Source organism: Siniperca chuatsi, linkage group LG9 (genome assembly GCF_020085105.1).
Source record: "Siniperca chuatsi isolate FFG_IHB_CAS linkage group LG9, ASM2008510v1, whole genome shotgun sequence".
Lineage (NCBI taxonomy): Eukaryota > Metazoa > Chordata > Actinopteri > Centrarchiformes > Sinipercidae > Siniperca > Siniperca chuatsi.
The window spans coordinates 6425654-6450673 of NC_058050.1; the positions used below are offsets into that span (position 1 = coordinate 6425654).

The following is a 25020-nucleotide window of genomic DNA, read 5'->3' on the forward strand; positions in this document are numbered from 1 at the left end:
GAGGAGTGGCTACAGCAGATCCCTGGAAGAACACCAGACATCTCGGTCCAGAAGAGTGCAGTACTGGGAACAGCAAAGATACTGCGCAGAACCCTCAAGCTCCCAGGCCTCTGGTAGAGGACCCGAGCTCGAAGGATGAGACCACCCGCGGAGGGTGAAGGACAAAGTTTTTTTTTTTTTTATATATGTATATGTGTGTGTGTTTTGTATTTCGGTGTGTTTTTTCAATGACAAAGCTCTGATTTTTTTTCTTCATGTCACTCTTTTTTCAGTGACAGATTTTTTTTACGCTGACAGATTTTTTTTCAGTGTCACTGGTCTTTCTGTCACCGTTTTGGCATGGTGAGGAGGGGTCTGAGGGGAGGGGCAAGGAGATTGTAATTTACATATAATCTGCATACTAAGGAGACCATGTCACTCTTCCTGAATTTATGGAAAGCCATTTTCACAAATAACGTTTTAGAGATTTGTTGATTTGACTAAATTAAAATGCTTGTTAACACGTAGAGTTTTCCGAAATATGTATGAAATATTTCTCCACGTTAACACAACAAAAATTGACACCTTAATGTGGCTTTTCTGGTGACCAGTGAGGGACCCTGAGTGAAGGTCTCATACATATTCATGAGGAAGGTGGCATCAATGATGTCAAACAACAACCCAAGGGAGCACATTGTGCATAAATTACTGATATTGGCGTGTAAGCACACGTTACAGGAACCTGGGTCCCTCATTGGCCACAACCTTAACAGCCAAGTAATCTCTAAGAAATAACTTGAAACTGAAAGCCAGTGACGCTAAAAAAAAAACAACTGACAGCATAAAAAAAGCCTGTCACTGAAAAAAAGAGTGACATGAAGTAAAAATCAGAACATTGTCATTGAAAGACACACACAATGTTTTTTTTGTGTGTTTAATAATTTTTAATTCCTGTTTTATTTTTCAATGAAACGTTTTTCAATGCCAATACTTGTTCCAGTGCCAATACAGCGTTTTCCAATATAAATGTTTCAATGCCAATGTTTCCTTTTTTTGTTCCAGTTTTCTTATCAATGTAAAATTTATTTTTGATGCCAAAATTGAATGTCACTGTTCTAGCCCCATACCTTCCCGGCTCAACGACACAAGAAGCACATGTCCAATGCTGTATATGACAACATTGCTGTATCAGTTCTTCAACGTTAGAAAAAAAACCCCACTACCAACAGTAATGTTAGCTATCAAGCACTTAATCTCCGACGATCAACTTACTACGTTGGTTTGGTCTACGTGGTAACCGGCGTGGCTTGTGTGTTAAACAGAAAATGAGCTCAAACTCAGCACTACAGACCTCCAAGGGTTATTACCTCAAAACGTAAACCTATTTACATTGGTTGATTGTAGGGCTTAGTGTGAAGGTACACTGCTTGTATGTACACTGCTAGCTACTATTTTTGGAACGTTACATTTGTTGTAATGGAAAAGTCGATACTTTAGCAAGCTAACTAAGGTACCTGCCGCCACCTACCTGTCCAACAGAAGACAGGCCGACTCCGCATTGCTCTTCATCCCCATCCTCTCCTTCAGTGCTCGCGAGTGGGTGAACGTCAACCTCAGATTCACTCTCGTTTTAGAACGCACATTGTCTGCTTGGTGTTTCATCTGCTATATTTGCGTATTTTCGGCGCTATGTCCGCCATTTTTGTTTCCTCACACCTGCGCGCTGTTATTGGCTGGGGGCTAACTGTTACACACCCACTGTCCAAAGGTTGACGCCCAACAACGCAGACGCAGAGGGCAGGGTCTCTGCAGATACAGACACTGCCACACACTTATAGTGGGTCATACGTGATGATTGAGAGGGATTATTTTTGAGTCCATACATTGTTTTTTAGGAAAATAATACTCATTCTGCTTTTAAAACAGATTGGATGCCATTTTACGTTCGTACCATGTGATCAACACCAATATTTTAAGATTAAAGTCAGCCTAATTTTAGCTGATATACTATACACTGTAGTCCAAATTATTTGTATATTAGGAGTGTGAACACAGTGTACATGTATACTGTACTGTTATATAGGGCTGCAAATAATTATTTTCATTATCAAATAATAGATTAATAATTTAGTCTAAAATGCCAAAAAATTGAGAAATTCCTGTTTAATTTCCCACAGCCCAAAGGTGATGTCTTCAAATGTGTGGTTTTTTTGTCCGACCAACAGTTCAAAACCCAAAGATAAAAAATGTATCATGTATGACAAAGAAAAAGCATCAAATCCTGATGAACCAGCAAATGTTATTTATCAAAATAGTTCCACTTATTGTTGCAGCTCTACTGTTAAATACTGTACATGCATATAACATGAAGATATGCAACTTATCATCATCTCTATATCTACAACTGTGCAAAATACTAAAATGTATTGTCTTTGAATAATGGAATTTAAAATTGGGACAAAAAAAATACACAAGTTTTTTTTTGCAGACAATTGCAGATCCTTCATTTTAACACGTGTGAGTCTGAGCAGTGTTTGTGTGAGTGACCAGCAGAGGGCAGAACAGTACAATGAAAGCGTATCCGTCAGGTTGAGCAGCTCATCACTCCTGTCTGCTGGTCACGTTTTTTTCGCCAAAAAATGGGCTGCAGCTGCAGTGTTGCAACACTGTGAATCCCCATAGATTTATCTGCAGGAAATTCAACACTTGACATAACAAGAAAAATCACACTGTAAAAATGGTAAGTCCAACAATAAATTTAGTACAATATTCAGCCTTCAAACCTGATTTTTCTTAAATTGATAACCACTGGTGTGACCTGTTACCAATTAAGAAGCTTTTGTTTCAGGCAGCCTTGAAATGAGGGTCAATATCCTGAGTTAAAACATAAAAGATAAGGCATATCACTGCAGAAAAACTTAATTTTACTCTTTGAAACAAGCTGATGTGAAATGATCTGTTACTCCCCACTTAATGTTAGGATGCAGGAAGCTTTGTACATTAAGTTACTTGTAAAATGTGTTGGGGGTTTTTTTAGGGGCAGTTCATCAGAATGAGAATTATTAGAACATTTGGAAATTTATCTCAGAGGGTAAAACTTATACTAAACTAGTACACACAGTGCACATTTGATAACAGCAACCTCCAACTCAAGTTTTTTTCATTGTCACTCCTTTTTTCTCTATCAGGTTTAATAGATTTGAATGCTTTGATTTGACTCATAGTTTCAACATTTTGTGCAGGAGTTATCTTCCTACGCAGTCATTGTCTTGAATGCCAAATAGGATGTATAGTAAAGCATACAGAGTGGTTTATTATTAGCAGTAGACAGACCTAAATTAATCGCCACTGCCATTATCATAGAAGAAATAATTACCATAAAAAATCAATATCCTGCATAGGCTACATGAATTATACGATGAGGTGGAAGATTAAAAAGGAAAGTTTCCCGCTGCAAAGCTCTAACAGGAGTTCCATTTTAAAAATGCCCTCATTTCCAGGTCTTATTATAGTCATATTCCATATCTAACCAGGCTGGAGACTCGAGTGCTTATTAAAAAGGTTCATTCTAAAACCACAAATGGAGCCCTTAAAGATGACAGGGACAAACACTACAGAGTGTACTAATCCTATCTGGCCAGAATCTGCTTGTAGACACTACAAGAAACAATAAGCCAGACACGAGTCCTCCAAGTGTTTTCATTCACCCCGTACACCAGAGGAGGTAGAAAGAAAGAAAGACAGAGAAAGGGATGATAGCATTACTCACAATCCATTACCACTCCCTGGAGACGCTCTGCATACAGAGTGATGGGGGGGGGTTGGTTGTGTGAGGTAGAGAGAGGAGTTTGGTTTTGGAGGGTGTTTGTTTGCTGGAGGGCCGGCGGTAAGGCAATATGAAACTTGATTATTCCTTTTCAATAACTGTCTGCTGAACATCCCGTGGAGACGTCGCAGGTTTCTGATTAGTTCGTCAAAATAATAGAAGGCTCTTGAATAGCCTTGTTAAGATATCTAACTTTAAGTAGAGGCAGCAGCCCAAATCATTGTTCACTCTGAAGCATACGATAACGATGGATTGACTGATGCAGACGGATGTTCCAGGGCAGGCTACAGCCATTTTTTAATCAAGTTTGTTTATTTTTAAGGGCAGACAATATACAAAGTGGTGGAGTAACAATACATGAAGATATATATATATATATATATATATATTTTAGACATTAATACAGAGTATATACATTTATTATTTACACTTGTAGGCATCACAGTGGTGTGTACACTCAGTCTTTCACCCTCTAAATGGTTGAATTTAAACTTTTTTTCCCCCCATGGTGATAGCCTCACCTCAAGTCTCTGTTTCAGTGCCATCTGTCCCTCTCCTGGAGTTTCACACACTTTTATCCATCTGTTATCTCTAAAACCATCTCAGTGTGGCACCTCCCCACCATCTTGCCTCCTTACCAAATTTCACTGCAGTACTTTGATTTTGAAGGTCATTACAGTAGCGTGTTAAACATTGCTAATTTGTACAAAAGCCACTCCTGAGTCTGAGCCTCGCAGGCAGGCCACAGGTCAAACTGTTCTTTGGAAGTATGTTTTTTTGTTCATATTTGACAGCAAAACAGACAGCATTAAATGTAAACACACACTTTCACTGCTAATAATAAATTACATTTTCTTGTTTTTGAAAAATACTCATATGATACACTAGATTTGACACATCAGAAACAAACAAGCTTTCGAAGGTTTTGATTTTACAACTTTGATATCTTATATACATTTACTGAAAGCCTTTAAATAATCTCCCATATCAAAACTTATCCAAAATCAGTGACTTATACTGTACAAATGACTGCTAGCTGTACCCAAATCTGAAAAATCGTTTTTCACTTTTGATTCATAATGTGGAATGCGCTCTCTTGTAATCATCTGTTTCATTTTTTGCATTTCAACACAAGTGTTGGCTGTAGAGTTGTATAAAATGCACCACAGCTCAGCTCACAGACCTTTGCAGGGACTTCAGAGCCAAAATCCCCCAACAAGCCATCATCTGATATATACAGTTACTTCAACACTTATCCATGCATGTCCCTCCATCAGGCTGATCCCACCTCCGATAAACATTAAACACTTTGGTAAACATTTGACAGGTTTCCAGAGAATGACGGGGCAGTAAACAGGGGTCAGGGGTCGAGCCAGGATGAGGTAAAACTGAAGTGGAAAGGTCACTGCAGACTGTTAGTCCATCAAGCATCGAGGCTGGAAAAGCAGGTACTGGGACAACTGGGACGTACTTTTAAACTTAAACCAAGAGGAACTAGCTTAAAGTAATTATCACCCCTGATTAGAGTAAACTCCACTCCCTGGTTGGTTCTCAGCACCTTTAGCCCAGGATATCCAGGTAAACCGGCGGGTTCTTGACCAGGGCCAGCAGGCGGCTGTGGATGTCCTTGATGACCATCCTCTGCTGGGGCTCTCTCTGCCAGCAGCCCTGCATCAGCAAGTACACCTCCTTGGGGCAGGTGCGTGGCCTTTCCAATTCCCGTCCCTGCGTGATGCATTCGATGGCCTGTTGGGGTGGGAATTTCAATTAATAATATATTAACAGGATATATTGTGTATCTGTCCTCAGTTACTCCACAATAAACAAGAGACATTGTGTCAGTTCAACTTAAGACCTCAGTTCACCCAAATTTGAAAAAATCGTATTGACCATTACTGGAGTTTAGAGGCCAATATGGTTATTTGAGATCTTAAACAAGACTAAGAGTCTACAGCCACGCTAGCAGCTCTGTGAGGCTGTACCAAGCAGCAACCTCCAGGGCTGAAAAATTAAGCCAACCAAAGAAGTGCCAAAAACAGCAGTTCCTCGAATGGCCACTTGATGCTGGCTCCAAAAGCGAGTAATTCCCCATAGAGCCCCATATTAAAATGCCCAGCTTTACAGCAGAAATAAACATGTTTACAGCCTGGTACAAAAAACAGTTTTGGTCTCAATAGATAATTTCCTCCTTCGTGACAACTGTGAGGGAGGTGAATTTTTTTTTTTTATAACTCACCCATTTAAATTATATTAAGGCTTAAAGTTTTGTATAATTTAGGACGTGGATGCTTTGAGTGACAGGTGGGTCCCATATCAGGTGGCATGCCGCTAGGTGGTTCAGCAACCAGGCTTCATTCGGTTTGCCTCAGCTCCACCTCTTTGCTCATTTTTGGATTAGCTGTAGTCAGGTACTGCCAAGATGGCGACGGCTGGTCACGGACACAACGTCCATGTTTTATACAATCTATGGGCTGTATTTAACAAAATGCTAACGTCAGCATGTTAACATGCTTACAATGATAATGCTATAATGCTTCATGTTGATGTATAGTAGGTATAATATTTATCGTCTTAGTTTACCGTGTCAGCATGGTAGCATTTGTTAATTAGTACTAAACACAAAGTACAGCTGAGGCTGATGGGAATGTCATTAGTTTTGCAGGTAGATTTTTGCACTAAATAAAAGGTCAGGGGATCAATGTTTTTGCAATTCATTCTCTCTGAACCATGAATGTCTGTACCAAATTTCATGGCAATCCATCTAGTTGTTGTTGAGATATTAAAAAAAAAAAACTTAATCTCATGGTGGCATTAGAGGAAAAGTCAGATGATCACCAAAATGATTAATCATCTGGGAACAATGAATCTCTACAAAATTGAGTGCCAATCCATGCAGTAGATGTTGAGATATTTCACTGGATAAGTGAAAACTTTGACCTGCTGGTGGCGCTACAGGAAAAGTCAAAGGATCACCAAAGTCAGGAGGATATCTTCTGGGGAACATGAACGTGTGTACAAAATTTGATGACAATCCATCCGATAGTTGAGATATTTCAGCCTGAATCAAAGAATGAACCAAATTTGATACATTTCCAAATGTGATCATTTCATTTCATTTGAAACTGGATATTATTTAACACTGATAATGATATTAAAATGTATATTGTTATCAGTACTTTTTTTCAGGCAAGACATAGTGATCTTGGAATTGCCTTTGGTTAGGTTTAGTCTCTTTTTTTCAAGAGTGAATTTGTACTACTCCCACTTGAAATGGCAGACACTGGAACCATTTATTCATTACTTTTAGCTATCCATTTAGACATTTCTGCATGCTTGATAACTAGTTTTCTCTCTGGTATTAAGGTGCTACAACTGAATCAAGGTTAGTGGGAGTTATGTCCTTTGCAGTCGGCTTACTTTAGCTGGTAGTTTATTGGTTATTGTGAAATAAATACTGTATACTAAAATCAAAATCGCAACAATTTGTAATCCTATTTGTTTGATTATTTTCCTCCTAAACACAAATATGTGGAGATATATATATATATATATATATATATATATATATATAAAAAATACATATAACCCCTGGGGTACAAGTACCGACAGATCAAAACCTGGGCAAATAAAACCAAAACTAAGCTAAATACCTTTAAATTCTCACAGAGTGTGTCAAATTCCTTTAGAGAGACTTTGTGAATCAGTGTATGCTGCACCAAGGACATTTTTTAATACACAGATACTTTTGGCACAACAACCTCAGTATCTACAGATTTACAGATATGTGTCCATTAGCGGAGACCTCTGGGACAAATGAGAGGAGCAAAAATATGAATAACCTCCAGCTCAGACACTAATGGCTACGACGACTGATTGAGTTCACACGCTCTTGCTGCTCAGCGAATAAATCACTGTCGAGGATGAGAGAGTGGATTTCGCAGCGCTCTCCATTTGAAGGGTTACTGACTCAATCTCTTTACCATTGTTAACCTTGCCCTGATACAATGAACAAAAGAGGCCTGTCAGCGCAGAGCGACTTCACACCAAAATGGCCCGTCAGTCAGCCTCACAGCTCAACAAAAACACTCATAATGGCTGCCAAAAATGTCCGCTGTCACCACAGCACGCCAAGTCAGTATTTTGGGATGATTTATCTCCGCCACTGCGTGTTTAGGCAACATGATAATTTCACCTGTCCCTCATTGGGCGAGACAGATTAGGTTAACAAGGTTAAAGCTCATTGGACCTGGGCAAAAATGAGAGCCAATGAGATTAGAATTGAGTGCCTGGGAAAAGTGATATACCCTTCTCTTGAAAGGAGAGAGGGTTTCGGCCTGTAATAGCACCGCTGTGGTCCCACTTCTTGGTGCTCAAGCTGAAAAGGCTAGACTGGACTGCCCTTAATTACTATGAACATATTGATTAGTTTAAAAGTGCAGAGCGGTGAAAAACTTCAGCAACATATGCACTGAAGTATCTACAACTACAATGAAAATATTTTGTTTTGCAAGTTTAAATTATATGAAAGCACCAAACCATTTCAGGCTGCAATTTACAAATGTGTTTGCACTAGTGTTGGGTTTAAATAAATCTAGTTAATAAGTTAATTTATCATATTTAAATATATTTAAAGTGGCTATAATAAATATTTTCATACCAACAATGAATCAAATGACAATGTGAAAACAATGTGACTATGTGAAAGGGGTTGCTCGTAGTGATGAACCTACAGAGAACTATCACCTGAATCTACAGCTCCTCTCAGCTTTACTGAGCGTTATAGTGAGTTTCAGCTCATTGTTTAGCCGTCTGGCCCACAAATTTACTGTTTTGGTTCACTCTCACTGCTCTCATAGCGTCGTTTTTGGACGCAGCAGGCCGCTGTTTTCAGTGAAAAAGCTCTAAAAACCCACTGTACACGACCTGTTCAGCACCAAACGGCAGACAGACACAGTTAGTGACTAGCTGGTGAACATAGTGGAGCATTTAGCAACTAAAGAGCAAGATATTTCCCTCAGGAGTTGTAAGGACCACAGTAGAAACCAAAAATAGAGTTAAATATCAGTAAATATTGGACTTACATTCACCAGGTATCCAGAAACACAACTCCCAATGAATGATAATATTGCTCTGTAGCTGCTAGATGTGTAAATAGTTTTCTGACTGTTGTTGCTGAAGTTTGCTATATCAACTTAAAAGGTGATGATATGTCAATGTTGTGTTCAAAACTTGCTTCAGCTGCCCCAAAGTGTCCAACAAAAAAAAAACATTTATTGTATGTTTAAAGCGCTACGAGTGAGCAAATGACTCAACAATTAACCAACTCCACTGACTATGAAATTACACACAAACTCTTATCAAAATGTAAACTTTGCTGTGTAAACTATAACTTTACAGAAAACACCCCCTTAATCTCACGAAGGCACAATAAACAATTTAAAGGAATAATTAGACATTTGATTTCTTGCTGAGAGTTAGGATGTTAAGATGAGAAGATTTATTCCACTTTCATTTCTTTCTGTTAAATATGTAGCTGTAGCCAGAATAGGATTAGTTTAGTTAGCTTAGCCAGCTAACATGGCTCTATCCAAATGTAACAAAGTTCGCCTACCAACACATCTAAAGCTCACTAATTAACAAGTTGTAACTATCTGTTGAATCTGTACCAAATTAAGTGTAAAAACAAAAAAGCTGTAGTAATATGGGGAGCTCAAGGCATCAGTAGGCTAGTTTTTGGTAGCTTTACTAGCTTGTCTAGTACTGTAGAAGGCCAACAGCAGTGGTATAGTAAAAAAAAACAAAGTAAAAAGTCAACAGTAAATATTGTCTCCTCCACAAACAATGCAGGTAAATCAGTAATAAGCTAACCAACAATGTTTGGAAGTGCAAGAAAGAAACAATCACACAAGATAATTCCCTGTAGTTCCATCTGTCCAGTTTAAAGGGACAGTTCACCAAAAAAAAAAAAAAAACACTATTTGGCCACTAGCCACTCAGATAGTTTCAGTTTCATTTGTTGAGGTTTGACGATCAAATTCAATTACCCCATGCCAAAATATATTCTAATGTCTGACAGGAAATCTGAGCACACAGTGTCAAGTTAAAACCAAAGAGTGAAATACTAAACTCTGTTCATAATGGCAGAGAAGAAGCACTTTGGACTTAGAGCTTTCTCTGGGTGAGCCACAATCCTTCCCATTGGCCACACAAATGAGAAATGTAGTTTAGTGAAGTCCTGTTGTTGTTCTCCTGGGTTTTAAAGTGCCAGCTGGAGCCACCAACTGCAAATTTCTCTAAGTTAATTTCTCTTAATTAAGAAGAAGTACTTTATTAATCCCTCTTGGGGAAATAAGATTTTTTTTTAAGGTACCCTGTGGCGTTTTCTTCTAAACAAATAACAAAATAATAAATGTCGAACTATTCCTTTAGGTGCAGCTCACTCAAATTAGAAAAAAACACATTTTCTCCCTTAACTCTAGTGGTATGTAGCCCTGCAGATAGTTTTGGTTTTGTGTGCCCAGTTTTGAGGGTGAACAGTTTTCAACTGAAGAAAGAAATTCCACTCACCTTCATTGTATTGGAGTAGCGCAGAAAAGTCAAATATCTCACAATACCTGGACAAATAAAACTAACGCTATGTGCATAGCTAGATACCACAAAAGGTAAAAATATGTCTTGAACTGGTGATGAAGGCTACAAATACATGTTTGTGTGGGTGTTTCCTGTGGTGATAAAAATCTACTAAAATGCGTCCTGGCAACAAGAAAGAAAGAATTATTTGCCAATAACAGATACGTCTAACATTATTGACCTTCAAAGTTGTTGATTAACTTTCCATCCCAACCCACCTCACTGTTGGACAGCTGGTACCAGGGCTGTTTACCATAGGTGAAGATCTCCCAGAGGACCACGCCGAAGCTCCAGATGTCGCTCTCTGTGGTGAACTTCCTGTACATGATGCTCTCCGGGGGCATCCAGCGGATTGGCAGCATCGTACGTCCACCCACCTAAGGAGGAAGATGAGGCAATGAATGTATGCTAACTCTACACCCAATATAATTTTATATGCAATGGAATGTGAAATATTTTATCATTATTGCATAATGGAAGTCTTAAGGTGAACATTTAGCCATTTTGCTTTGTTGATGGAATTAAGCAGAAATGCCATCTTTTACTGTAGTAACACAGACATTTTTAAGCAGATCTCAGACAGATACCTATTCCTGTTCATCCTTGAACCACCTAAGATTAACTGGAAGAGCAGCCGGAAATCAATGTGAGGCAGACAATCTGGACAATAAGAGTTTTAATGTCAGAAAAAGCTTCAATTCAGAGTATTTTAATTCAATGTGAAAAAGTAAATGAAATCACAGCCACCAAAATCGTGGGTAATCTACTCAGTCTGTGATGTTTTGCTAAATTTGTGAGTTTTTAGAGGAGTTGTCCATCAACATGGCCTTAATGATTGGAGTGCAATAAAAAAAAAGTAATGTGAAAAAGGAAGGAATGTTCATTAGTGCAAACTCGTCGGTTTGAGAGAAAAACAAATTGTGCTGTAACAGAAATGACACCTGCAAATCAGAATCAGGTGATTTTCAACTTCTCAGACCCCACAGAGGCCTGTCAAACTGAAAAATGTAAACAAGCGCAGTACTGTTAATCAGTTTGGTTGAGAAATTTCACCAAATATATATATAGTAAATACAATGAAGTACTCTGCAGTCTCTCACAGGTTACACACATTACTGATCAAAATGTACACTAAACTCTACTCTCACATTAACAGTCAAGTGCAATATGTCTCAGGACAATTTAAATTTCTAAAGGAAATATTTATAATTTGAAAAAGGTGACAACTAACTTTACAAACTAGCTGATATCCTCGGAAACAGAATAAAAATTAAGTTTATTAAAAACATTCAAGGAATTTGACGCCAGTTTTCAGCAGCTCTCAATACTCACAGTGCTAAGAATAAACATTTGTTTAATGTTTAAGCTAACAAAAATGTGAATTGTATCTACAGTGTGTGGCTAAAACATAAAATGTAATTAGGTGTTTTGTTTAGGATAGATTTTAGTTGATAGTTTGATAAAACACTGAGATTGGATCCTCTAATTTTTATTCATGCTGAATGATAAAAATCAAGGCACTATCCTCCCCCTCAGGTGGCACCATATTTTTACACATGAAAATAGATGTCTTGGTCATCTTATGAGAATGGTTGAGAAGTTTGTGTGTCCTTAAACTAGAGGATACAAATCCAAAACACAAGGTTTAACGGGAATACAACTCTAAATCCTGACTCTGATAAGTTAGCAGATCTTCATTTTTGGAAATCCTTGCAATAACAAAGTAAACTAAGGGAAACCTGACTGATACTTCTTGAACACTAAAAAAGGTGAATTGAAGAGCAGTTACGGGTACTGGGATCAAATTCATTTTCATCCTCCTCTGTGCCAAAATCTAACGTCTCCAAGGGTTTGTCAAATTTACAAGATACCTGTGATTACAGCTGATTAACTTTGCCCATCACTGGATTGCTTGTAACTGGCCATTATGAGCGAAAACCAAACAAAGCAGTCATAATGGGTCATTTCACAGCAATAATGTGATTTATAAAGAGTAACAAATTTAAAACTGTTCACAGTCTGTGAATTATCCAGAGGAACCAGGACATTGTTTCTGGAAAGGTGAGTTGCTGTTGCATTTTCAGTGCTTTGAGCACCACAAAACAAATTTTCATTCAATGGCGTAGCAGCAGAAATATCACAGATGGATGCTGGACACATAAAAGCAAAACTATTTGCAAGGCCAGACAACATTAGGGCTGAAAAGGAAAAATTCCTGTTTTTGTAATTTGGCTGAACCGATCCTTTAAGAACATCATAGTCAAGTTTTCATCTAAGAACCAAAAAAAAAAAAAACTAAATACAACTATCTTTTCCAGCCACTTACCCGATAGTAATCTGTGCTGTAGATGTCTCGGGACATGCCAAAGTCTCCGATTTTGACCACCAGGCCCTCCCCCACCAGACAGTTGCGGGTTGCCAGGTCGCGGTGGACGAAGTGCAGTGATGCCAGGTAGACCATGCCCGAGGCGATCTGGGCGGCGATGTGCAGCATCTGAGGCAGAGTGAGCTGACCCAGCGGGGGCATCTTCGACTCCTCCAGGATACGAGCGTCAGGGCCATGAGCTCTACAGGAGCCACACAAGGAACATGTGAGTGTTTTTGGAACAAGGCTGCTTGATTGTACATTACTTTGCATTATACTACTATATACACTACTGCATTATTTTAATGGTATTTCTGCTTTATTAGACAGTTAAGAGGGAAATATGTGAGACGAGAAAGCAAAAATGAGTCCCAGGCAGTGGTGGAAGAAGTATTTAGATCCTTTACTTAAGTGAAAGTACTAATACAACAATGTCGAAATACTCCATTACAATTAAGATTCCTGCATTCGAAATCCTACTACAAAATCCTACTCAAGTACAAGTATACAAGTACTATCAGCAAAATGTACTTCAAGTTTCAAAAGTAAAAGTACTCGTTCTGCAGAAAAATGGCCCCCGTGACTGATGTAATATTATATATGACATTATTAGATTGTTACTGATTGTAACAATGTATAAGCAGCATTTTACTGTTGTAGCTGGTTGAGGTGGAGCTAGTTTTAACTACTTTATATACAGTTCGATAGTTTAGTCCAGTGGTTCCCAACCTAGGGATCGGACCCCTCCAAAGGGTCACAAGATGAATCTGAGGGGTCATGAGATGATTAATGGGAGAGAAAAGAAGAACTTTACTTTAATCTTTACTTTTGTGAAATAATGGATAATCTGACCTTGTTGGACCTTGAACAGTTATTTCAATGAAACCATCTGAGAAGAAAATGTCTCTTTGGTGGAACTGCTAACAAGACATCTGAAATGTGACAAGGGGCCCTAACTAGACATTTCTTTTTTGTAAGAGGTCACAAGCCAAAAAGCTTACATAACACTGGTTTAATCTATAACCATGCTCTTTTTAAAATGTTCTATCATATATGTTTTTCATGTAAAATCTTAATCTGAAAAGTAACAGTTAGTACAGTGGAGTATACAGTACAATATTTCTCTCTGAAATGTAGTGGAGTAGAAGTATAAAGTAGCATGAAATGGAAATACTCCAGTAAAGTACCTCAAAATTGTACTTAAGTACAATACTTGAGGAGTTATTTTCCACCACTGGACCCAGAGTGTACCAGTTAGGCCCTGGCAGTTTTATTTCTGCCACCTCTGGGTGACACAGGATGTCATATGTGTTGTGTCAAAGCTGTGCATTTTTATTATCAAAGTTAAATAATCTTGTCAAGCACCATTTACATTAGATTGTTAAACTTGTGTCAAGCCATCTGGATTTTCTTAAGTAAGTCTTTCAAGCTATTTTTCAGCGAGAGCACAAAAACAATACTGTCAATATATTTTTCTCTTTTTTCTTTTTTCTTTAGTTGAATTGGTTAAATGCATGCATGTCATCACTGCAAAAACTATATATCTAAGTACAGTATAATGTTATATTTACATGTAAAATTTAGTTGGACAAATTGAGTAAGCCCTTTTTAAGAAGGACTAAGCTTGTATATAATGTACTATATGTCATTTCAAGTTAAAGCTTTTGAGGTCAGACGTGTTTGTAGTTTCAAGTATTTTTATCAGCCACTGGTAGATGACACGATATATTTGCCTTATTAATAGAAGGGAATCTTTTGCAGTGCTGTGGGATTATAATTATATACATTGAATTGGTTTTATTTTCTGCTCTGGAGCGAAACTCCTGACCACTGTGAAGTGTACGAACACACATATTTCCATTTGTAAAGAACAGAACGTGCTGGCCTCTGCTATTCTTCTCTGTTTCTATTGGCTATTCAGATTAATCAAACACTGGGATTTGGCTCCCAGTATGTTGGTAACTATGGCATCAACCTTGGGTGACCTGAAGGACAATGACCTCAGCGTGCAATCTGCAGATTGAACATTTCTGACATATATGAGCTCTTGAGAGCATTACAGACATGGTTGGCGTGACTACGCCATAATAAAGCCATTTAACAGTGATGGTTAATAGAAAACATAAGGCTTGTAATATGCCTACAATTGATTTGCAATAATGCAATTCGGAGATGCAGAGCACATTGACTCTCAGTTGTTCCTGTGGATCATAAACACCCACTCTCACATCTAACTCCAGCCTAAATGAGCAAATCACAGATGATGTGTCTCCATCCATCCTAATATCTCTCTTCTCCACTTTGTCCCCTCCTTACAAAGGAAGTTGTCTATACAATCAGTATTAGTTTAAAAGGCAGGTGGCAGGGTGGGAAAGCAGCTGCATTGTGGGGGCCCTCAGACGTTTCTCCCATTCTGTCTGCTGGAAATGCGATTTCCATCCATTCGTGAACATATATCTCAGGCAAAGTCTGTGTGCATGCATGTGTGTTTGTCTGTGTGTTTTCATTCTCAGTCTGTCTCCTGTGGAGGACACCTGGCAGACAGCATCAACTGCGTCTGCTCTAATAGTTTTGTCAGATGGCTTCCCAGGTGCCAAGTGAGCTCTAATAGGTCAACACTGTCTCAGTCCTCAGTGACTCCTTTAACTCACTCCAGAGGTTTCTAAACTTAGATGTTTTTGGATTACAATTTAAATGATTGAAAGAACATATTTAAAGCTTTTCCGTCACCATGTTACACAACATGTCAAGTGAAGTGAAGTGCTGAATCTGGTTATTTACTGTGCCCATCAATATTCAAATAAAATTCTGCCACATTTGAAATTTGGTCTGTTTGCCATTATTATATGATGACATCTTGTAAATAATATATTGGGCCCATGCCTTGACATGTTGTGAATCACATTTGCACCAAACAAGAAACCTTCCTGGAATGGCAGCGCATAGCACATGGGAGAGGTTTGCCCTCAGGGCTTTCTACCAGAAAGCCTTACTACTTGGTTAGGTTTAGGCACCAAAACTACTTGGTTAGGTTTAGGAAAAAAAGAAAAGTAGAAAGCCTTTCTGCCAGAAAGCCCTGAAGGCAAATTTCTCCCATGTGGCCTGGGCAGCAACAGGATTTTTTTCATTTCTGATTTAGCAAAAGCAAAGCGTTCTCCTATACAATTCACTAATGCATCCATTTTCTGTGACATTAGTGTGATATAAATTGTAAGGAGGAAAAAGCAGAAGACAATGGGCAATTTTTCCTTGAATTTTGACTTGTAAACAAAGGCATGTCAGTTTTACAGGAGATTGAAATTACTGACAATCTCTAGGTCCCTAGATTAACAAGCACCATGCAAATAGGACCTAAAATACCTTAAAGTGCAGAGATGGAGGAAAAGCAGCAACATCAAAAATAATTGTATAGTCAAGTCCAAACACTTCCACAGCCAGTATGCATGTATCCTTCAAGCATTTCTACTTAAACACACAGAATCCAGAAATACGCTGAGTGACTACTGGAAACACACAGTCAGTTTTAACCCTTGAGCACACATCAGGTTTGACTGATACTGTACTCACAGTGTCTTTAAAGAGCTGGAGTCACTTATCAGTGTCAGAGGTTCTTATTTTCAACAGTTGTTGATGTATATTAACAGTTAAAAACATTCACACAGCTGTTGGGCACTGAACAGATTCACAATTTTAACATTTGGTGGTTAAATCCCTTTCTCAAAGACACTAAGAGCTTTTCTTGAAGGAAGGCAGGAAGATGTGAAGTGCCTTAATGGAAATCACTGGAAGGCCAAAAAGGGTGAATTCAGACAATGAGGCAATAGGCCTTTTTCACAGATATTTGAACAAGTCACAGTAGGAAAAGCACAGCTGTAAATTAGGGCTGCCACTAACAATAATTTTTATTATCGATTAATCTAAATTAAATTAAATTTGGGACTATTTAGTTATATTTTTCACTGTAGTGTATCTTGTATTAATGCCTTTATGTCTTATGTAATGCACATATTTAAATTGCTTGTTTTTTGAAATTCAATTTCATATCATAGAAGAAAAATATCAAATTATCACATTTGCAAAGCTAGAAACATTGAACTTTTGGCATTTTTGCCTAAAAAAAGACTTGAACAATTATCTGATCATAAAAAGTGTTACATATTAACTAATCGATTAATCGTTTCATCTCTAGTGTAAATAATAAAATTAACAATAGCTCCATTTCCCATTTAGCTGCTGACTCATTGTCACGGCCCACTGGGACACTTGAATAGAACAGAGCCATAGTTAATGTTATTATTAACACCTGTGGTTTGGCCTATGACAAGTCAAAATGTCTGCTGTGAGGCTTGAAAATAATAATCATGTTAATGATGAGGATGTTCTATTTGATGCACATTTAGGAAATCTCTACTTTCAACCATTATTTTTACTGGGTTATTGAGATGAGGAATACAGAAAGCACAATATTGTGAAAACCTTCCGCATGTAATTCACTTTCAAACACGCTTCCCAATCATATTAACTACTGGAAGGGTCAACATTTTGTTCAGCAGGGATGGACAGTTGTTGGAATTGAACTCATGACCCTCAGGTCATTCTGATCAGGTCTGCTACATACCGAAGAAATCGGTTGAGGTCTCCGTGCCTCATATATTCGAACACCATGGCCAGCGGCTCTCCATCGGTACAGACGCCGTAGAATCGCACAATGTGCTGGTGTTGGAGCACCGTCAGCAGCTCTGCCTCCCTCTGGAAGTCCTGCCGGGTCGACTCGTTGGCGTCCTTTAGAGTCTGTGACCACACAAGGGGTGTGCATTTACATGAAAATGCTGGTTATTGGGCTTAAAGTAAAAGTAAACATCTTAAATCAACAGCATTAAAAGCAACCAACTGTAAGAAATGTAATAAAAGGCAATTGTGGGCCAGAATTCCTTGCTTTGCTCCAGCTTACAGGATGAGTGATGATGTGTTGCAATAAAAGCATAAGCTTGATTAATGGGGTGATAAATCTGAGCAGAGCCAGATTCATCGCCTTGTTTTTATTCGCTGTGGTTTGCATTAACCTGTTGTAACATGAGCTGTGTATTAAACCACCTGACTGTCCTCAACAAAGACATCTTACTCTGAAACCGCAGGATGTTATTTCAGTATACGGACGATTTAAGTATGAGTGCAGTGCACTTACTTTTACTCTTGTTGGTGTAGTATCAAGTAGTTCTTTTGAGTATTTAACTTTGAATTTTTTTAAGTATTTATTTCTTGGGCATTTTTGCCTATATTACATAGTGGACAACAGAGAGCTGACAGGAAGAGAGGGGATATGACATGCAACAAGCTGCTCAAACTGGGGATGTTGCACTTGTACAGCGTCTTTAACCCCTTGGCCACCAAGACCCCACATTTTTATTTGTTTTACAGGCAAAGTTTCATTCAGACAAAAAGAGTAACTGGTCGCTATTTTTAATTACAGCTTTCTCTTTTGTTGTATTGCATAGCAAAGGCAAATCAAATGTAATTGTGATTTTTTTTCAAAGCTAATTGTAACCTCATTTTTCTTTAGTACAATTTCCCTCAGTTTTTACCCGTACTTCAGTAAAAGTCTACAGTAACAATGTTGTTACTTTATTATATCTGCACTCTCTCCTTTGCTGCTTAGACTTCACACTGACAGCTGACATGGTTTCACTAATGCTGCAAATGCTTAGAGGGAATATAACCACACTGATAGTGAAAGTGCCTTTGAGACAATGTAGAGCGACGGCGTAAATTCACTCACCTTGATGGCAACCAGCATCTTGTCACTGTCAGGGCTGAGGTTGGCACACTCAGCCAGGTAGACTTTGCCAAACGCTCCTTCACCCAGCTCCCACTTCAACACAATGTCCTGCCGTTTAATATGCTGGACACCTGATCATAAAGTGCAGAAAAGATTTGAAAATCTGGGTGAAAACATCTGAAGCGACTTGATCACCTGATGTCTTGTTTGCACCAAAAGTTAATTATATTTGCTCAAGATTTCACTTTAGCTCTATAGTTGTCCCTTATGAAATCTATTTTGTGATTATTATAATTAGCAGACAAAACAACAACAAAGACACTCAAATATTACAGACATTAATAAATAAATCACAGACAGTGACCAAAACACTCCACACAAAAAATGCTTGTCGTAAAAAATAACACCAACAGTCATTTCCCTGAAATTTCATTAAATTTCGGGGAAAAAAGCAGTGTGGATTCACTAACAAACCAAACCAAACATAAGGAAACTAGTGGAAGCGAGGTCAGCAATAACACTCACACATGTCTTTCTCCTTGATGATGCCACAGAAGTACTGTGGATTCTCTACAAAGCTGGATAAACCAGAGTCTTCATCTGAGGAAGGCGGGCTGGTTCCAAAGTTCATGAAACGAAGCGATACAGCCAGGTCATCCTCAGTGCCCAAAACTGATGAACCTAATGAAATGGGGAGGGATGCAAACAAGCAAAACTTTGAGATATGTAACACCTGATCAGTCTGCAGCCGTTTGTAATTGCAGTGGCAATCAAAAGAAAATTCAGAACCAATTCTGTCCCCTTCGAGGAATCAGGGTTCTCCGCTACCAACTTGGTTGCACGTTTGTTGGTACCATGGTGACAGATGATGACAAGCTCTAATAATCACCATCATCAACCATGCAGCAATCAGGCCACATTGAACTGAAAAAATGACCACATAGGAAGTCTGAATGGTTAGCAACCTCTGACTATAGTGCGTATTAAAAGCCAAACAAGTGGGGCCCAAATTGTAAAACCCCACTCAGCAAGGCAAACCACAGAACCCCAAGAGTCCAACACAGTAGAAAATGGAACAACAAAGAGAGAGCAATGGGGGGAAGGAAAGAGGGAGCAGGGTCCACTTAGGCAATCAGGCCCACTTAGGCACTTTGAGAGTGAGAAGGGTGTATGTGTGTGTGTTGGGGGGGTTGGGGTCCAAGCAGAGCTATATCAGGTCTAGCTGTTTCTCTATCCATCCATCCATCCATCTTCTTTAATGGCCTTCACCACGTGGCGGTGGCCAAAGGAGGTTTCTGCTGCCATTCTCGTGCAGTAATTAAGGCACTTTAGCCCAGCCGACACAGCGGCTGCCTGTGTGCAAAGTTACAGCTCAGTGGAAATCCTATACTAGTCAGTCCTTCCTGTGCATTACCCTCTGAGAGCCTGACAGAATCATCTGCGATTTGAAATAATAATTTGGCAGAATGTTTGATTATGGCTCATTCCAGTTTGCATGTGTGCCTTCAGATTGTGGTCTGGGCTGAGACAATGCCACCTACTGGGTTAGATTGCTTTTATCACGGCATGGTAATATAACAGAGAGATAAGGAAGTTGAATTTTACAAGTTACAAAAGCCAATGTCTTTCTCAAAAAGTCATTTTGTCTCAAAGAAATCTTGACGCCACAGGTGAAACTTTCAGTGGTTCCCAATGCAGTTTGATTTGCCAAAAAAATGTTTCATTACTGTGACCAAGCAGAGTAAAAGATAATGCTAGAACTGGGAGTTGAATAGCTTCTTCTGTTTACCATCTACATGCTCCCACTGGCTCAACAACTAAATTAATTACCATAATTATGCAGATGACACACACATTTACATAACCATATCACCAGGGGACTATAATACAAGCGCTGAGTAAGTGCATCGAACAAATCAACAACTGATTGGATTTGGCAGAATTTTCTTCAATTAAACAAAGATAAAACTGAAGCAATTGTTTTTGGAGCCAAGAAGGAACGATTAAAAATAAGTGATCAGCTTCAAACGGTAAGGTTAAAAACCACAAACCAAGCCAGAAATCTTGGTGTAGTCATGGACTCAGACCTGAATTTCAACAGCCACATTAAGATAATTACAAAGTCAGCCTACAACCACTATAAGAATATATCAAGGATTAAAGGACCTATGTCTTAGCAGGATTTAATTACGTGATGTGAAGCTGATTTGTGGCTGATGTGCTGAAGTAAGCATGTTGTGTCCGGTAACCAGTGTTTGTGTGTTACTAATACTGTATTTTTGCTGCTCTAGCTCATCACTGTTAATTTTGTTCGATTCTTCATTCATTCTTCTTCTACAGTGACTAACTACCTGCTATACATTTAAACATACACTAGTTCTGCTCAAGCACTCATAGCTCTCTCCTTCTTTTAGCAACTTTCTCGCTTATCCCACAGTTTACACGCTATTCAGTTTTGCTAGCCACTGTTCTTTAGTGTAGCAGCTAGCAATGGCTTCTCTCTTCCTCTCACTCTCCTGCTCTCTCCTGCTTGGTGTGTCAAATGTTTAGCTATTCCTCTGCCTCCTTTAGTGATAATGGTACATGTAATGCAGTTCCACACCATGGGAACTCTAGAGGTAGCTCTCGTTAGCCATCGCCAAAACCAGGGAGGCTGGGTGACTGTCTGAAGGAAGCATAGCCTTAAGCAGAAGCCCACGGTTCACCACCAACCTGTTCAGATTTCTAACAAGTTCTCCCCACTCAGCGAAACGCCCGCTGAGAAACCAACTCTGATTATTGGCAGCTCCACTTTGGAAAACGTGAACTTAGCGACACCAGTGACCATAGTCAAATGTATTCCTGGGGCCAGAGCAGGCGACGTTGAATCCTATTTAAAACGGCTGGCTAAGGATAAGTGTAAACACAAATGATGTGGGCTTTGTAGATAAGTGGTGGACTTTCTGGGGAAGACCTGGTCTGATTAGGATAGACGGTGTTCATCCCACTTTGGATGGAGCAGCTCTCATATCTAGAAATCTGGCCGAGTTTATTACCAACACGCTGACAACTCAGAGTTGAGACCAGGAGGCTCTATTGCTCTATTGAGCCATGTAGTCCTATAGCCCTCAGTAGTAACGACTTCATGAGCTTCTTTAATGATAATTTTAACTATTAAAGAAAAAACTCAACCTCATGTCCTCAACCAGTACCAATTTATTTTCAAACACAGGAACCTTAGAAACAGCTGTAAAACCTGATATATATACCTGATATATATTTAGACTGCTTTTCTCCTATCAACCTTTTCAACTAACTTCAACGATTTCTTCATCTAAGCCATCAACCTGTCTCTTAGACCCCATTCCAACTAGGCTGCTTAAAGAAGTTTTACCCTTAGTTTGCACTTCTTTACTGGATATGATCAATCTGTCTTTCTTAACAGGTAATAAATAAAATTTAATTGAATTGAATTTGGAAAAACTTGTCCATGCATTTATCTTCAGTCGACTCAACTACTGTAACAGTGTCTTTACAAAACTCCCTAAAAAATCGATCAGACAGCTGCAGCTGATTCAGAACGCTGCTGCTCGCATCCTCAATAAGACTAAAAAAGTAGATCACATCACTCCAGTTCTGAGGCCTTTACACTGGCTTCCAGTCTGTCAAAGACTTGATTTTAAAATACTGTTTATAAAGCACTGAATGGTTTAGGTTTTCTTTAGATCTTCTGCTACGTTATAATCCATCCAGACCTCTCAGGTCGTCTGGAACAGGTCTGTTTTCTGTCCCCAGAGTCAAAACTAAACATGGAGATGCAGCGTTTAGTTTTTATGCACCATATATCTGGAACAGTTTTTGACTGAAACTGAAACTCTCAGTTATTTAAAACCAAGGCTGAAGACTTATTCTGTTTGCCGCTTCTTTTTATTTAATCAAATAATGATTAATTTCATATACTGCACTGTAACTTTGACTCTCCTGTTTTATCTTGTTTTTGTTTTCTATTTAACTCTTTTTAATTGTATTTAAATGTATTTTCATATTGCCCTATGTTGCTTTTATGTTTTATGTAAAGAACTTTGAATTTCCTTGTTGTTGAAATGTGCTTTACAAATAAACTTGCCTTGCCTTGTTTCCAGTCTTTGTGGTAAGCTAAGCTAATAGACTCATCTCTAGATCCGTAATTAATGCTATGGTAAAATAATCCTGCAAAGAAAGATGGGTTTTTAAACTGTAGGGGAAACGCACAAAAAGAAAAATCCTCAGACAGAGTATCACAGGTATTTTATGTTTAGACTGCACATAGATAATGATCTAATGTGTAAAAGTCCGCTGTTGCTGCTTTACACACTCAGGGAGGATTTCTTCAAAGGAATACTTCGACATTTTGGGAAATATTTGCATTCTTGCCAAGAGAGGAGAGATGGGTACCACTCTCATGTCTGTATGATAAATACAGTATAAAGGTAGAGCCAATAGCAATGATTTTTTTTAGCTTTGGACAGAACCACGCTAGCTGTTTACCCCTGTTTCCACTCTTTATGCTAAGCTGAGCTAATTGCCTGCTGGCTCTAGCTACATATTTAGCGTATAGACGTGAGAGTGGTATCGATCTTCTCATCTAACTGTCAGCAAGAAACAGAATAAGCATATTTCCCCAAAAAACTATTCCTTTAATCAACTAGTGGCTATAGTAAATGAAATAATGAGTGATAACCTACGGTGAATACCAAACTTGGAGTGCTGGCCACACTTGTTAACAACCAAAACCATGATGAGAAGGAAAGTGCAGGCAAACACAGCAAGACCCACAGCCACAGACACCTGTTCAAAGAAAGACACACAGATTTGCAGTTACAATCTAACATTTTTGATAGTCATTACATTTGTATTGGGAATGCGCAGACGTACCACAAACACTCGACTTTCAGCGTTCTCTGTGACGTCCATGTCTGATTTGTTTGTAGGAACTGAGGGGCAGAAATGAGATTTGTTAAAGAAAAATTACTCAAGACAGACCTCACATCAAGTCCATGCAGTGTTGAATGGATATGCTGAAATTTTTAGGTGAGTAAAAATCAATCAATGACTTACTTGGATTCACATCAAGGACTGGCATGTGGGAAGCGAGAACACAAACACATTTATGAACTCACATTACGGAGAACGAAAGATGCAACCTGTGCTATTCAAGGGTGTACTAACTATTTAGCAACTTATCAAACATCCACACACACCCTGTTTCAATATTAAACCTTTGTATATAACCATCTGTGTATACATAATGTAAATTATTCTAAAGTACCACATATATTATTACCACAATGTCCTGCATCTAGTATGCTACCTCTTAACTTGTACAGAACAGACCTCTGTGTACATATATTAAATCAAATCATGCCCCTTGTACAGCCTATAGCCTATTTACTTGACTTACACCATTAATGTATAGTACATTACTGGGCACTATCATTGCACAGTGTATGTTCAACACAAATTGGTTAAGATAATCATATCTCTAGTCTCTATTCATAGTTTATATTTTATTCAATTTATTCTATTCTATTTGTAGCCCTAAATTTATTTAGTCTATATTAGGCACTTTATATAAATTTGGCTTTATAATTGCAGTTGTTTCTTACCTAAATCATTTGTTTTTGTGATTTATTTTATTATTTATTAAAATATTATATTGTATATATATTTTTGACTTGGCAGATGTAACTGTAATTTCCCCTTTGGGATAAATTAAGTTATCTATCTACCTATATACCTATAGGTAGATACCTTATGTTTTGATTCTATGTGACTTAAATGTGATTTACTTTTTGATGTATTCACTTTCCCCCTTGCTGCCTTGATTTGTTGTTGATTTGAAGAGTGGTTTTGTTGGCATATACATTGTTACAAGTGAATTACTGTCATTTGTGCAACATGTGTGGCTGCACTGGGTAAGGTTTGCTTCAGATGTGTGCAATTAAAGTACTTCAGTGTACTCAGCTTGGGGCCCCAACTTATATTTAAAATCTTATTTTGCTAGATGTTTGAAATGTTTCGTAAATATAAACACTCAATTCACTAGGTGAAAGCAGTTTGTGTTTTTGCCGTTTAGAAATGTATAAAACTATGTAAAAACCTATTAAACTAAAACACTAGTCCATACACTTATTTATTCACTTGATGTTTAAGGCAAATTATGACTTTATGTGAATGTATATGTGCGTTAAAAATGATGATCAATAGCTACTTGTTAGTTTTGTAGGATGATGCTTTACTTTACTTGGGGCAGGGGGCCCCAAAAAGTGTAAATTATGGTATGATAATCATTATGTAATGAAAGATCACTGGTAACTTCTCAGTATGATGCACCACTTTACTCGAGGGAGCACAAAATAGACACTAATGTTTAAGTAATTGGTAGTTAACAAGTGGTTATTACTTTTGTGCTGCTAAACAGCTGAT

The 25020-nt window shown here is 38.3% G+C and overlaps 1 protein-coding gene across 3 annotated transcripts in view; it reads right to left on the reverse strand.

Moving 5' to 3' along the window:
- Positions 1-4096: 4096 nt before the first annotated feature.
- Positions 4097-25020, reverse strand: part of ntrk1 (neurotrophic tyrosine kinase, receptor, type 1) — a 39855-nt gene continuing 18931 nt past the window's right edge. For 2 of the 3 annotated variants that reach the window (XM_044207786.1, XM_044207788.1), the window contains exons 9-17: positions 23653-23670; positions 23470-23528; positions 23280-23382; positions 19102-19257; positions 18577-18707; positions 17419-17591; positions 12762-13002; positions 10654-10812; positions 4097-5551 (exon numbers count right to left, since the gene is read on the reverse strand). In XM_044207786.1, coding sequence (XP_044063721.1) covers positions 5366-5551; positions 10654-10812; positions 12762-13002; positions 17419-17591; positions 18577-18707; positions 19102-19257; positions 23280-23382; positions 23470-23528; positions 23653-23670 — 1226 coding nt within the window. In that variant the 3' untranslated portion in view covers positions 4097-5365. The remainder of the gene's footprint in view (positions 5552-10653; positions 10813-12761; positions 13003-17418; positions 17592-18576; positions 18708-19101; positions 19258-23279; positions 23383-23469; positions 23529-23652; positions 23671-25020) is intronic. The other variant, XM_044207787.1, reaches the window with a different exon arrangement.